Raw genomic sequence first — 17,158 nt, forward strand, 5'->3', positions numbered from 1 at the left:
AATAAAAACCTGACTGTCTGATTTTAAAGCTTCATTATATGGAGAGATTATACTGTGTGGAAAAAAAATGAAGGACTGCAGGGAACAGCTGGCTGGACGCACAGACATCCGTACAGTATCATGAGTATAAGTGGAAACAATTCCGACAGCAAAGTTGTTTTGTTCCAAACCCACAAATCCCAATTCCGAGACTAGTGATCTGCCGGCCGGCCTGGGAGGACATTTCTATGCAGGATTTGCATGTTTTCTCTATTTCTGTGTGGGTGTCTTCCCACAGTCCAAAGGTATGAAAATTATATCAAATGCAAATTCCCTGTAGGTACGAATATGAGAGTGAATGTATGATTTGCCTAAGTATGTGTTAGCTGTTTGGTTGACTGTCGCCTGGCCTGGCTACACTTCTCCATGCATGCTGGGATCAGGCCAGGACCCATGATGCTGAACTGTAGACCTATTAGTGCAGTAAACAGATGGGTGAATAATATAATAAAATAATAATAATAATAATAATGATGAATAACATATATATATATATATCATATATATTTTATATATATCTATATATATATATATATATATATATATATATAATATATATATATATGTATGTATGTATATGTATTCTGTAGTGCTATTTTCAATAGTCTATGCACATTCTAATTGTTGAGCAGCAATTAATGGGGGAACAAACACAAAGTGACACTTTTCTTTTTTCTTTTTTAATGTCCTCCTTGTAATTCCACAGAAAGATGAAGATAAGGTTGTAAATTATAGAGACAGATAACAAGATGAATCACTGTCTTGTCCTTCCTTTAACTTTTACTGGATGGAAAGGAAATAAAACACTCTAACTCCTCAGACACGCTGACACAGGTGCTCTTGTTTGTCAAAAAATGTGGGGGTGGTTTTGACTGAGACTTAAGCAGCTAAATGGCTCTTTTCAACTCCAACTATTGTGAAGTCACTATGTGAAATTTAGAAAATGGACAAAAGGGACAGAGACAAAATCAATCCCAGATTTACTCTCGTCCTGTGGACTTTTGCTTGGTCACTCTCTCATTTTCTCTTCTTAGCCTTCTCTATCAACGTCCCTTTCAGTCTTTTCACCTCTAATATGTCCATAGAGGCTACTGAGACCAGCTCAGCTCTGGTTCTGACATGACCAAATTGCCATTCCTCGTCAGTATATGCCCGTGCCCCTGACCTGAAAACCTCCTTTTCCTGGGGGTCCAAAACACCTGTAGTACAGACTCTAACACTCTCATTGTGCTCACAGTCCAGACAGTCTGGCTAACAAAGTGAGCTAACTTTAGCTAACAGCAGCTACACTTCGCAGAAGTTTACTTTACTGACTGACAGAGTTGACACAGAGCAGTCAGAGGACATTGTGCTGTTGATCTTTTTTTCTGCATATTGTTACATATAATGGACAACATACATGGTGACCAATTAAACAGGCCACAGCTCTAATGACTGCTTCATTAACACTGTACTCATTAAAAGTAAAGTGAAGAAATCTACACTCGGACAAGACGAGGTCATTTTAATGTGAAGGCATTCACACTTTGAAGTAAGAACACAGTTAAGTGATTAAAACAGAGTAAAGTTACATGGTGGGGGATGTCAGGGGCTGAAAATATTTGTTTTTCCTTTTAGATTTCGAAAGAAATCCAGACTTTTCCAATAAATGTATCTCATGACATAAATCAGGTGTAAAAAGGAGTGTATGTCCAGACAACTCCTCACGGGATAAAGTTTAGAGATTACTTAAACAGCACTGTGAGTACAGACAATAGCACTACCTGAGTATCTTTTAAATCTGAGCCTTTAATTCTGTTTAATTCTGCATCGCACTACAAAATGCCATTAGTAATTAAATGACTAACTGCAAATGAACATACATATTTAGGCCCAAAGTACGGGAAAAAACTAGATGAAAGCTTTTCATTATAATTAAATCTTATAATAAAGACTGTGTCACACCGCCCACAATAACAATTGGCTTCCATACACTCTGTGTAGAACTGTGTGTGAATGTGTGTGTATGTGACAACAGCGCCCTGTTGATTTAGTTCCCCTCTCCTTAGGGAGAAAGTCTGTTGTTGTCTTCCAAAATACACACACCCACCCACAAGCACACAATGCACTCACTTGGAAACAAACTTGTGGTGTGGCTTTTGTTGCTTGATAATTGTTTTTAGGCAAACATAATTTTGCTAGCAGAGACAGCTAACCCATAACCATGAATCAATGAGATGGTAATGGAGCCATAGGGGGTGGGGGGGACGCAGTATATTGTGGCAACATTGCATGAGGAACTTTCTTTGCCTTTCCCTTTATCTTTTGTCTGTTTCCGCTACACCTTCCTTTTCATAGTCATTCAGCAAATCCTATACAAAAAATAAAAACGTCTTAAGGAGAAACAAACAAACCAATAAAAGTGAAATTGAATTAGTTTGCCATTGGCACTCCTCCATAACCATTACTTCTCCCCCTACCCTTCCCACAGAAAGCCAGTCAGGTAAATAATCGCCTCTGCTTTAATTAATAAATGCATCATCCTTAATGAGAGGGGCTTGTTAGGCACTGTGGCAACTGCTACTGGTCTGTTTTTCTTTTGATATTTTTCTTCTCCTTTCCTTTTTTTAACTTTCAGACTTCAAACTTAATTTCCACCTCTGAAGCATGCTAATTGCTCTCCGTTCTCAGCTTTATAAACAACAACAAAGTTTTCTCATTTGGAGGCAGAGAGCGGTGTAATGTGCGGCTATCGATCGCAGGGGAAAGGAGATTGCCCCTGGCTGGTCACAAACCAAATGACTTTAAGATCAGAATTAAAGTGGGCCAGGTATAACTGTGGATAAACACACTGTGTGGATACAATGACAAACGTGGATACAATGCATTTCTGAATCATTTAATGTTGGTTTCAGTATTTTGTTACACAAACACTAAAGTGCAACCCAGGAACGCAAATAAATTAAAAATAACGGATAATACTGCAACAAATGATTATTTTCGTTACCAATCAGTCCACTGATTATTTTATTGATTAATCATTTGGTTAGTAAACTGTGGAGACCCAGAAGTTTATTATGCTGCATTCACTATACAAAAATCAAAGGCTACTACTGATGTCCAATCATACTCCTACCTTGTATACAATTGTTAAAATATTTGATTCCAACTTTAATCAGGTAACTAAACATTTTATTTTTTTCATAAACTAACATCAGAACATTAAAAAATAAATAAACTAATGTTCACTTTTAAAGATACTAAGATTGTTAAACATGCCCTCATTTCATCACATCTTAATAATGCTCTTTTCACCAGTTTCAATCCAAAAACAGGCTGTCCAAAACTCAGCAGAAAGGCTTTTTTACTCAAACTATTAGACATCCTACCTCTTGTAACCTCTTTAAATGGATTCAGTTCAGATCTTAATTCTATTACTAGTTATTAAAACATGGCTTGTCCTGGCACCGGGCTACATTATTGAATTGTTAAGTCTGAGGTCCTTCAGCAGTGTCCTTTGAACTACGCCACAGTTAAAGATAAAGATGGTGTCCAAGACATTGTGCGACTCTTGTCTTTTACAGCCTTTATGCTCTGAAAGAATCTGCCTCATATTTACTTTTAACCTGGCTTGTTGTCATTATTACTATAGGTCATTCAGATATAACATGTCATACACTGAAGGTCAGGGAAACTAATTGTTGTGTGCATTGGCTTAGTTAATACATTTAGAAAATAAGTTTTGGTATGTGCATTCCTGCAAGCAGGACTGACTTCTACTGTACTGACTGTTCTTCCTGATGTACAAGCATACAATGTTTTGTATAACACTAAAACACTGGTATATTGTTACTCTTCTTAGTAATACTGTAATACTTAATGTATAAAATACAAACACAAACAGTCTTACACTCTTACGGAAGGTTGCCTCCTCTGCGTATAAAACCCTGAGCTGTATTTTTCATTACTCAATAAGAAAACTATTTATTTTGTTTTTATTGTTTAATTTCACCATGATGAGTTTTGACAGTATCCAGGCAGAGAAGCCTCTGACTTCTGATCGTGGTTTAGTGATTAAACTGTGATGTGCTGCAATAAACCTGTCCATTCGCCACAGCAGATTAAATTTCGCTCCAGTCACGAAGACCTCATCTTTGATGCTCAGGGTGATATTTTTCCAAAAAACTCATGAAGGCTTAAATGTCACGGTGACGAGAAGAGTAGTACTCGATTTTTATCTTTATATTTTCTACTTAACGTTTGTTGTGCATGTGAAAACCAGCTTGGAAATAAAGCTGATTCTGATTCTCAAGAGACAAGATAAAATTACAGTAGTGAAATTGTTTTTTAAGTGAAACTTCAAACAGGCTTATAAGAGTAACTGTGCTCAATTATACCTTTTACTGTGTTGTTTTTGTTAAGTTGTGTTATCCAACACAAAGCTGTATTTCTCAAAATTTGACAGTTTTTGCAATTCATCTGCTCTATTAACAACATAACCCATGAAACAACTTGTATAGTCTAGATGTTAGGCTTAAAGGAAAGCAACAAACATTAACAGCACTGATGCACTGTATGAACAGCTAGAGAAAAATAATAATATATGCTTTGTTGCTGCTCTAGCAAGGATGAAGAAACATATTGTCGCTGACTTTTTGACAAAGAGATAAGGCAAAATAAAGAGAATTATAAAAATGAAATCTGATAACCCAGATATTGTAATAGCAGTACTTTCATTTGCTTAGCGACAGTAGCAAACAAAGTCACTGCAGGGTGACACCTGGTAACAGCGTGGGAGGTGAGATCTTCTTAGCACATTGATAATTTACCCGTCATTACGGCATCACAGATGTGTTTTTGAGCTTCATCCAGCGTGACTCAGACAGCCTGAGCTCAGAAGTGGATCTGTGAGGATGTGATTATGATTCTGTGATTTGAAAAAACAGTACCTGCAGGATGACAAGAGAGTTACATCTCTACTTATATCCCCTGTGTCTCATCCTCAATAAAAAGTGGATCGTATCAAGTCCTATCAGCTCAATGCCTACAGGAGCCATTCACGTCAAAGAGCACGTTGCGACTGACAGCTAAAGGGCCTTGATCACTAGACAAACGCGGTGAAAGCAGTGATCATTCTGAGAGCTGACGACACATATACACACCCACCATGTACATACAGGTACACAGTGATCACTTGGTTAGCTCATGATGATGGACAGATTGATGGAAGGTCGAACATAAGGACAATGCTTCAGATTAAGAGATTATCAGGCTATTCACCTGACCTTCTGTCTGTCTGTGGATTTGCTTTTTCAAGTGCTTGTAAGTGTATGTATGTGTGTGTGTGTCTGAGCTCCTCACCCTGTGTGCATCGTTTTCATGTCCTCTGCGTCGTGGGTTGAGTTCTTCATAAGGAGGCACCATTCCTTCTCTTCTTGCCTGCTGATATTCTCTTCTCAGCTGCTGGATTCTGTCCACACTGCCACACAAAAAAACACAGAGACGAAGGCGGTCACAAGCACGCACTTGCTCAGATTTGGTCATTTTTTCCTTGGTTTATGATCCTACCACGAGTAAGTAGGCTACATAGTTAAATTGTTTCCCTCTGTCTTTACTCTTATCTTTTTTACGATATGGCCTTTTCTGTGTCTGACTTCTGGCCAGCGTGATCTGCTTTGTGCGGCATTTGTCAAAAATACACCAGCCTCGTATTTTCCGTGGAGAATTGCAGCTTCTGCGATGCTACTGAAACATGTCGCAGTGCTTTTGGTGGAATCGCAGTGATTGTCTAGAATGGGTGCGATCAGCTCCGCCGTCTGCTGCACAGCCGGAATGAGTGAATTCAGTGTCACTTTTGGATTCAGGATCTTGAGAGCACTTTTGACAGAACCCGTGCTTACTGAACTGTCACACAGCAGCTGAATCACATCACTATCAATATAATATAAAACACTCTGAGAACTTTGACTGACATCACTGCCAACCAGCTGTCATGATAATGAGCCAGCCAATAGAAGCCATCTGTTTAGTCAAACAGTCATTTCAGCCTGCGGAAGTTTCACTGAAGAGATAAAGACTCGACAAGCCCACCTGTGCACGCTTGCACACACACACCACACACAAACACCCGCAAAGATCAATCTCTTGATCATTCCACTGACTACATCTATATCTGTTTTTTCCATCTTTTTCTTCTTCTCTTGCAAAAGGCGAGAAAACAAAAACATCAATCATATGAATATTCTTTCTCTGTCAACAGAGGAAATATGCAGCATATCAACACTGAACCCTGGGATCCCTTGTGAGTCATGCACATACACACACCCACACAGAAGGGAAATACAGAAAGTCATATTGTACATGTATGTACCCATATGCACTATTAGAACGGCAGTGCGGAACAATTTCACGAGCCAAGTTGATGGAAGGAGGAAAAACACCTCGATGCACCATCAGGCGATTTATGAGAAGTCAGAAAAACAGCAGCACACTTTACTCACTGTCTCAAAGCTAGTCTGTGAGCAAAACTATACCTTCTGAGAGATCACACTAACGTTTATACATCACAATAACAGCAATACCAGGACTGAACCACAAAGTCATAAATGTGCTAAATATATACATGTAAGCGCACCTGAAGGTGTATGAACTTATATTTCCTTTAAGTAAAAATTTGTCTTTGTAAAAACATTCTTCGCCCCAATTTAGTGTGTGTGTGCATGTATGTGTGTGTGTGTGTGTGTGTTTCTCTCTGACTACAGAACCGATTAGCTTGGGAAAAAAACAACCAATCAAACGAACACTTGGGTCCTTGTATGTCTGGCTGTCGAGACAGAAACATTCAGCGGGGATGACGGTGGAGTGGGAAAAACATGTTACATATCAGAAACATGACAATAAAGGCTTAGAAACATGCGGGACAATGACATAGCAGACTAGAAAGCATACTTGCAGAAGGAAATGTTTGTTCATATACACTTCAAAGGTACAACTGACAGGTACAGGACCTGCGATAATGTTATTCAAAACTAATTCCTACAAAATGAGACCAATTCTATCATGAGAACAACACCTTGATTACTTTTTGTCAGCCGTCCTCACATTTTGCTCTCACCCTTCGTTCCTTTCCTCTCTTTGAAACCATAAACCCAGAGAGCAGTGAATGACGGTAATAGCTGCAGTGCTGAAAATACATCGTACCTGGCCTCACATCTCAGATAATGTCTACTGAATTTGCTCTCAACCTCATATAGCAGAAAGATTGCACTTAACTACTTCGGGGTCCTACATTTTGTTAAACTGTTTAACTTCTTTAAAGCTCCAGTGTGACAATATGCGGGGCAATATTTACAGAATATGGCAGAAATGGAATAAAGAATGCAACGATGCTTTGACTGAATACATAGTGTCTGTCTTTCATTCATTCTCTTTTAAATTTGGCTGGGGGCACTGGAGTGTCATTGTAGACTGAGAGAAGCTATTTTTGTACAGTACATACTGTATAGAGAAATGCATTATCGTGAAACACAATCTAGTCTCTGTCTGTGCGTGAGTGCATTCATGCTGCATATTCTAGCCTATATGAGCGAAAGGGAGCTGTGTCAGCAGCAACACACAACGTCTACTGTGCAAAGAGTAGATTTGGAGCTGAGTGAAATCAGATGCTAATTGCACTCAATGACTGAGCAAAACACATTTTTTTTAGTCTCAACTATTCTCACCTTCTTTTTCGACTCAAATATTTCCGTTGCAGTCGAGGTTTTAAAATTCTCGATTAGTTTACATTGAAGCATTATATTGTATCAATTTAAACTAAACACAAAAATGTCGTCTTTTTATTTCAGTCAACATGTTTTTATTAAATTCATCGCCACCTTATTCATTCATCATGAAGACTACAGTAACCCAGAATGTAGAAGGCAGAGAAATACCTTAGGCAAGCTGGCAGCTCATCACAGGGATATCACATAGACAGAAATAAACACTCAGATTTGTAGGCAATCGATTTGCACCCCACATGTTCCTTTTCCTCTTTCCCTAACACTCTGACCAACCCCTTCTGCCTGCATGTGCTCATAAAAAAGTAGTACCCTCACATACAAAAGTGACTTGTAAACGCTCTCCCTGCCTCACTCAACAGTATATTTTGCATTAAAGGCTACTCTTAACACCTCACAAATCATCATTAAACTGAACGTCTCTCACCACTCTTGTTGACACTGTTTTTATGTGGCTTCTGTTCCACTGTTGGATTCCTAAGTGTGCGAGTCATGACTGGTATCCCATTCTCTTTTTTATTAGGGCCACTTTGGATGAATTGGAAATTAGGGAGAGGGTTAAACATGAGAAATAGAACAAAGGTTTCAGGTCTGTTTAAACAGACCTGAAACAATTGCAGTTAGTGGCCAGTGGAAAGACATTGGAGGATTCAAACAAAACATTGGAAAATGTTCAACTACAACAAGAAAAAAAGAATATATATATATATATAAATTCTACTTATCCTGAAGCTGTTGTTGGACGGTGGTCAAATGTATTCTATTTTATTCCTCTGCAGGCTCTGCTCTATTCTGTGCTGTTTTCTTTTTCTTTTTTTTACTGTGCTGTTTCATGTTTATGCATCACAGTGGAAATGATTTGTGTCACAAGGAGCTCCAGATGATACACACCTCACACTCACAGACACACACATACACACCACCTCACCCTGCGCTCTATTTTATTGACAAAGGGGCCTGGGAGGATATGGTGGTAAAATGTACGCAGCATTCATTTTCTGTTCATAGATGCATGCACACACACACACAAGTAAACACACACACACACACAAAGAGTACTTTATACGATTTATGACCCCACATAAAAGGAAGAGGGTGGGCTCAAGAAGAAATAAATATGATAAACAAAGACAGAAGACAACACTCACACGGATATTTATGTAAATATTTCCATGACCACAGACTGAGGAAGTTATTCACTAGCTTTAGAGAAACAAGTAAGCCACAAGAAAAGGAGACTTGTATTCACTTTTTAACTAGCTTGTGGTAGTTAAATACCAATAGGATTTATTCATTTGGTAACAGCCAAAAAGAATGGCACTGTTCTGTGCTTGTGCGTGATACATTGATCTGTATTCAAAACATGTTTGAAAGTGAAATGCTTTCAGCTGGTTAAATCTCATGTCAGCAATTACTTCAAGTGAGTATGACATTTATCTGAGGAAAAATCCTGGTTTCATGGTTTCACAATCATAATGCATTAATTTATTTCACAATACTACAAATGTATAAAATGACATGAGAAATTCTGTTTGTTTGCTAGTTTAGCAGTTTTAGTAAAAATGAAATAAATGAAACTGTTCTCAGTATCATCATCTCTTATGCTGCTGTTTGTAGGTGGGATTACATGGCATTTTGGTGAGAATTAAATGTATAAGCAGCGTTACAAACTGATTTGTTGCTATGAGGTTACATTGCACTGAAAGCCCAACTCACTGCTACTTAATTGATTGAAAGATACAGAAACACTCAGTGTAGCTGAGCCTGTACGGTTACGAAACTGTGATGTTATAAACTGTGCTTAATAAGCTAAGCTTACATGTTTCAAAATAAAAGCATGGGCCTGAGTTCAGTCCAGCAACAGACTTCTGCTTCCCTCTCTTTCACACACACATACACATACACAAGCCCAGGGAGATCAATCTTTTGCTCTTGCTCTGTCACACCAATAATAATTCTATAAATGTTTAAAATCAGAATCGGAGACTTGGCATAGCTGTTAATAATGCTGCTATTAATAATTAAAACTTCTGTTCCATTAATAACATGGTGAAATACACCCTGAAATATATCAATGTCCACAGTAAAGGAATATGTCTTTGTCATTAAAGCCTATAAATATTTACCAGCATGGTTATAAAGGGTACACAATCTTATAGTAAAGCCCTTAAAATGTGTTTTCCAGCTTGCTTTTAAATCAGTTTTGGGATGCTTGTCATTTAAGCCATCTAAAAGCGAGACTCCAGTGTTTAAGCCAGTGTGATGTGTGATCATAGGTCATGTATATTCAACATTCATTTTAAATGATATGACTGTCATAATCTATCAGGAACCTAAGCAGAGGTTTGAATTCTTTTAAAGATACTTCTAAGTGAAATACCTCAAAAATGGATTATCAGACTGGTTCACTTTAAGCTAAACTTAATAACAACATCAATAACATGACATATAGCCACCTTATGATCTACTGATTATTTCCTTCCATTAGAACATTCATAAAGGGTGTATACAAAGGAAGACAGGGGTAGATGAGGAGATGGATACAAAAGAAAAGGGTTGAGATAAAGAGAGAAAGGTCAAGCAGATGTTTTTTGTCTGACATAAAATGGCCAAAGGACAATGGTGTGTTTTTTACACTCAGCAATGCACACACACAGATGAACACACATGTGTGTATGAACATACGTATAGGTGATGTATGGTCTCTTAAGATGTGTCACAGGGGGCGATATTCAGACTCTTACCTCATGATGATTTATTATGTTCGTAAAAGTGTGTATGTGAGGGTGTGTTAGTATGTGTATAGATAAAAGAAGCTACACAAAACCACATAGAGGTACCTGTTAAAACCCCTTCGCTGTAAGATAGTCTACTGACATCTTTTTTATGAATGTAGAATGTTACAATTCAGTAATAGGGGGAGTAAAATTGTATGCTGGTGTTTAAATATTAAGCGAAAGAGAGAGAAACAAGGTGAATGTCAGTCTTGCATTCTTGGAAGAAAGAAAGAGAAGATTTTTTTTTTTTTTAAATGACACAGGCAGAGCTGTTGACCTTCTGAATAAACCGCAGTAGTAAAGTAGGATTTCCTTTCATTAGCACAAACACAAAGTCATGACGGCCATTTGGAAAAATCAATAAAGCTTGAAAACATAAACTGCAATTGATTTAGGAGCTTAAGAGATGCTACACACTGTATATAAATGGCTCGTTCACCCTTTTCAAGGAGAGTGGGAAATGTGTGACTTTGCGTCCTGCTGATGCAGATCACTGCAGATCACAAAAAAAAAAAAAAGTTTAAACATCATTATCTTTATATATTAATTTTATGCTGGTAACATCTTCTGGCAGTGGCAGGACACAAGCCACAGTCAATAACTGTGAGGAGCACAACACAAGAAATTTAGTTTAATATTGACTGGGGATGATGAGGGAGTTGTAGTCTTTTTCTTTCCACACATCAACAAATGTGTACTGGTCTGTGTGTGTGTGTGTGTGTGTGTGTGTTCTCCCCGGTGTCTAGTTGTAGAGTAGAGGATCGTTATTAGCTGTGTCTTACAAAGATCAACTAGATCACAACAGTGGACACAGGTCAATGCATTATCTCACTCTCTCCCTGTATCTTGTATCTCTGTTTCACTTGGCTGCTTGCTCTCACTTAGACACACACAAACACACATACACAACATAAACACACACACACCAGATTACAGGCAAGTAACAAAAACAACTTAATCAATGTGAGCTACTGTTCCTAACGTGTTGGCATGGATATTAGCTTATTTTATATTATACGTTCTGTCATTTTGACATGTCTGTGACGTATTCAATTTTGTTTTCATTTATCTTTCCTGTGACTCATTTAGTGTGGTAAATATTCACAATTCTGTCAACCTTTCTCCACAATCTATTTTCAGTTCCCGCACCTCCATTCCTCCCTTTCTCACTCTCTTTCGACATTCTACCATCCAGTTTATACAGGTAATCATCTCTGCTGTCATTTCCATCCCTATGTTGATACCATCTATCTCTCCTTCTTCCACTCCATCTTAATCTCTTCTCCATCTCCTCTGCCCTGCCCTCCCTCTTCCCTCCCTCCGCTATCTCCCTTCTCTCGTGCTTCATCATCATCTTCCTCCTAATTTCCCGAGCCTGTGCTCAGCTCTAATTAGCTGACGTCTTCACAAATGAAGTTTGACAACAAAAGATCACCGCTGCTGGCAGGTGGGTCAGAGGGGGTTAAAAAAGGAAAGAAAGGGGCAAGAATAGAGAGACAGGGAGGGAGTGTATGTGCTGTCACGTTGCTCTGTTTTCTCTCTTTCTACTCTGCAGGCTAACAGGAAGTGACACGTGTTTTTAAAATGCAGCTGACAGGATATGACACTGCTCCTTACGTGCCGCCGTCTAAGCACAGGGAGTAATTAGCGCTCTATCGAGTGCCGTGACATCAATCGGACGTGCTGTCTAAATGCCTGCCTGTGCAAGGGAGACACTCACAGTGGCATAGGAGGTTGGCATCCTATCATGGCAATCAATGTGTGTGTGAGTGTGTGTGTGTATTCTACGTATTGAAACTTGTCTGGCATAACATTATTTAGACAAGCCTTCGGTGTTTATGTGTGTGTGTGTGTGTGGTTGACAGCCAGAGAGAGAGGGAGGGCTACAGGTGGTAAACTGGCTGGCATCAAATCATGTAGGCAGGATGTCTGGCTCAAACTTTTCTTTTGACTTTAGCAGCGGTGTGTGTGGCAGGAGGCCTATTTGCCTGATGCCTCTGCCAAGCACAATATCTGTGGATGGCAACTCTCTAAATCTGGATTAGTAATTGGCGCTAGGGGTTACCTGCTGCATATTTAGATTCATCATTCATTATATTATTGATATATGTGGTTGACTACTCACAACAAAATCCGACAGATGTACTATACTGTGCATAATCCCGTTATGGTCAGTGTTTTCTAGTCAGATTTCCTGCTGCAATTCTGTTTAAATTATTTAATTCAATTTATGATAAGGAGCAAATACCAAATAGGAAACTACTGACATTCATGTTCTTTCATTCAGTGCAATATAGAGTGATGATCGCAGTGAACGTCCATCACATGATGCAGAGTGATACAAAAATACGTTTTCCTTAAAGCTTACATGGCAAAAGAAGCATCTCTAAGATAGTGGATGCTGTAGCCAATTATCTTTATACCTCCATGGGAGACATGCAGAGGGAGATGGCTTTGATAAATTGTATTTGTATGTTAATGTAAAGGAGATGTTTTATGTTGTCTTCACTTTCAAAAATCTCTACCGTCCTCCTAATTAAACAACAGAATTGGTTGTTTGTCAATGGCTTTAAAAAGATCAATACAATGTTCTCTGATTTGATGCCCCATTTGGCAGGACAACATTGTTTGTCAGAGCCTTCTTAAACCATTACTAAAATGATTCTTATGAGCCTTTTTTTAATCTCTTGTCAACAGTTTTAGGATTTGTAAAAGTTTGGGCACTAAAACTACTCGTGTAAGGAAAGATTATGGTTAATAATTGCTAGTAAGCATAATTCCTCTCTTTTGTCTAATGCAAAGGAAAGTAGAGGCAGAATAAACAAAGATATCCGGCTATAACGGAGCCTTTTATAGGTTATATTAGAGCAAAAAAAAAGGAAAGGCGCAGTTTCAGGCTTCCAAAGAATCAAAAAGCAACGGTTTGTAGAGGTCAGACTTTAGCATTTAAACTAATAAACAATGCTATGGGCTTTTCCACAATCAATCCATAGATCACTTTTGTCTGTGTCGACTTTGCGTTACTTTAGTCTACTTTTTTTCATTAGGCATTTTTACACTTGATTCCAACTTCACTAAAAATGTTGAAGAAGAAATTGAAGAAGTCCTATGAGCTGAACTTTACTTTACATCTCTCCCATGCTCTCTCTCAAATGTCCTTTGCTTGTTAATAATTGCTGGCCAAGTGGACTCAACTGAGGTAGTTTGATTAGATTTAATTAAAAGGTGTGGTGATAACTTCAACGTCACCTAAGGTGAAGAGAATCCTGTAGTAATTATTGATTCAATATGGCCATAATATATAAACACCTGTGAATCATTTAAGATTCAGACTTAATAGCCATGACAATATGTTAACCTGCTCTCAACTGGATTCACTGCAATTACATAACATGCAAGATTACATTGAGTATAGATGCAAAAAACATAAACTATACTTGGCTTTATGCTAAAATATTTATCTCACAAACGCATGTCTACTAACCCTCTCACACATGGTGAAAGAACAGAGCCACAAATGTAAAGGCACACAACTGTAAGCCTGTACATGAGTGTGCACGTTGCTTAGCTACAGGTTAGCACTCCTGAAATTTCAATCAAATTCACTTTTTCATATCCCTCCTGCGTGAGAAAAAAAAAGATATTAGATTGAGTACAGGAACAACAAACATCTATATAGATGGAAAATAACATGAAAGATATACAAAGCCAATTCCATTCCAGATTCTACATCCTTTTGTGTCTTGAAACTTTTAGTGTGCTCATCTGTTTGTGTGTCCTTTTAAGAGCCTGAGTCTATGTGCCCATGTGTCCTTTCACCATGTACGTGCTCCATTGTGGGAGGATGTCCTTTGCATGGAATTTATTTTTCATTGAGAACTACTTGTGCAAATACGAGCGGCGGAAATCATAAATGAGAGGAAGAGAGTGCAACAGGGCAAAAAGAGACTCAGAAAAGGGTATATTGAAGGAAAGAGAGCAAGGGGGAGGAAGGGATGGGGTGGTCGAGTGCCTCTTGAGAGCTTTTCCTTATTAGCCAGGCTGAATCACACGCTTTGAGTCACACACTCTGGCCCAAGGCCCCCCCCCCTTCTCCCAATACCTCTTCTCATTCCTCTCTTTTAGTCCTCTTCACATTCTCAACTCCCAGCATCTCTGTTCAGTTTATCCCTTACTTTATTCTACTGCCCCACCTCTTTTTCTTGTCTGTTTAGCCCTGGACATTCACAGACCTCCCTCATCATTCTCCTTGCATGTCCCTACTCTGACCACCTAGTTCCCAATCTCATCTGTTGAATTATCCTAAAACATCCACTTAGCCTCTCTCCCCCTCTGAATCCCTCGCTACCTCCTCTTTTCTCCTTTTCAGTTCACTAGTTGATCCACTTTTCTCATTGCCGCAATTATTTGGGTCCACTCTTGTCTCCTTTCAGCCCATATTTTCTCTTTCAAACTATCTTCTCTTTCCTTTTTAGCTCCAAACATTCACTGGCCCTCAAACATCTCCATGTCTTCTCTCTATTCTATTCATTTGTCTGTTTTTTTCTACTCTCTCTATCCTTTATCCTTCATTTCCTCTACTCTGCATCCTTCCTGCTTTTAGAAAGAAATCCCCCTTTTCTTCAACACTTCCTACTGCTAATTTGTTCCTGCAGCTCCAAACACTCATTCTGTCTCTTTCTTCTCCATACATCAATTCTGTTTCACCCCTTCTTCGTTTTCTTTCTTTAACTTCCATTCCTCTTTCTTCCTAATCCCACTTAACCTTCCATTTTACCTCCCTTTAGTTCAAAAACACTCCAAACTTCTCTCTCATATCCGCCAGGGTCCTCAAATCCACTTACTTCTCTCAGTTTTTGAACTAGCTGAAAATTCCACATTTCTTTCCACAGAATTTCCATAATAATAAAGTCTTTAAGGTCTCCAATTGGTCTTTCAAATAAACAGTGAGAGCGCATTCTTACATGCCAATTTGCGGGACAAATACCTGCCACAGTAAGTTTAGACGTGTAAATGTAGATAGGAAAGAAGTGAAGATTAGAAATCTATTTTTTTAGAAATCAACAGTTGCTGGGGATATACGGGTTGTTCTGGAGAGGGGAGTTGCACATCATGGATGCAGATGTCACAAAGAGAGAGTTGGACTTACATTAGATTATTGTAGACTTTATTCAAATGTGACAAAAAACAAAACAAAAAAAACTTATATATAAAGCCTTTGACTTGCTGCTGCACCTATTTCTTTGTGCAATGTGTGATGTATATTATTTGCTTTAATGATCACGTGACTACTCAAATCTCGCAGAGATACACCCTGAAATACACACAAACACACTCACACCCACAGCCCCCGCCCCACCAAAACTAATTACCTACAAGAAGAGAGTGATGTGGAAAACAGCACTCCCACAGACCAGCCGGTCACCTAGTGAAAGCTCCCTCCAGTGTGTGTATGTGAAAAGTGTGCAAAATGAAGACAGTGAATATGTATTACAGTGTAAAAAAACAGGCCTGTGTGTGTTTGTGTGTGTGTGTGTGTGTGGCAGTCGTTGAGCTGAGACAATGTCTGATTAATTAACATGGAGGAAAGAAAGCCTCTCCAGTGATCAGTCAAGCAATGCGAAAAGCTCATCTCTCCTGTACGAGCTCCCTCTATTCCTGGCTTCTGTTTCATCACTTTGACTCTCACACATTTCGGGAGCTTGCATTGTTTCTGTTCATGTGAAGTAAGATGAGTGAAATCTATATATGCAGGCTTAAATATTTTAGGTAAAGTACAGTACATATTGTATAAATCAACATTTGTAAAAGAAGCATAGCTGCCTTTAAACTACAGTTTCTATTCTGTCACACTTACTAGTATCTCATAGGAAGTCTGGTGGATTGCTATACAGAAGGGAAGACTATTACTGTATGATATAAAACGGCTGCTCTTCCAGCACAAACAAAGCTAAAGTTTTCAGAGTTTCTCACAATGGCAGATGGTGGGACAAGTGAAAGCCATTGGCAAAATCACTTCAAACATGTTTATCCTCTTCAGACAAACCCAACACAAACAAGTGGAGCAACACTGAGGAAGACGAGAGGGATGGAGCAGGAACTTTGTCGTTTTTATAAGTGGCAACAGTTTATAAGCGTCCGGCAGATGGTTATTCATTTTAATTTGGAAGGAGGGTATGTTTTATTATGTGTGGAAAAACCTATGGAACCTGTGAGCCGTTGATACATACAACTGTCAGGCATACGGTTTTCACATTATACTGTGAAAACTGTATGCCTGACAAACAGTACGGCCCTTCATATACAAACTGGGCAAGTTGTACACATACTTACACCTGACTTTATATACAGAACAGGACGTGACAACAAAAATGACCTCAACACCTGTCTAACACGGTTTTAAAACATGCAATATTATAAGCATCTATTTCGAGGCCACTGCATTGTCATAAGTACCACTGTATTGTGCTTTCGTATTCATATATTATAGGAGGAGCCACGCTTTCTTCATGTAAAAAAACAAAACAAAAAACAGTCCTTTCTTTCTTTTCATTTTTACGTTTCTTACTTTCATCCGTGACTTTA

At 38.6% G+C, this 17,158-nt stretch overlaps 1 protein-coding gene across 5 annotated transcripts in view; it reads right to left on the reverse strand.

Annotated features, from left to right (window-relative positions):
* Positions 1-17,158, reverse strand: part of pard3bb (par-3 family cell polarity regulator beta b) — a 192,379-nt gene that overhangs the window by 48,555 nt on the left and 126,666 nt on the right. For all 5 annotated transcript variants that reach the window (XM_027290885.1, XM_027290884.1, XM_019269594.2 and 2 more), the window contains one exon: positions 5,380-5,497. In XM_027290885.1, the coding sequence (XP_027146686.1) occupies positions 5,380-5,497 (118 nt within the window). The remainder of the gene's footprint in view (positions 1-5,379; positions 5,498-17,158) is intronic.

The sequence above is a fragment of the Larimichthys crocea genome, chromosome XVIII, assembly GCF_000972845.2.
Source record: "Larimichthys crocea isolate SSNF chromosome XVIII, L_crocea_2.0, whole genome shotgun sequence".
Classification (NCBI taxonomy): Eukaryota; Metazoa; Chordata; class Actinopteri; family Sciaenidae; genus Larimichthys; species Larimichthys crocea.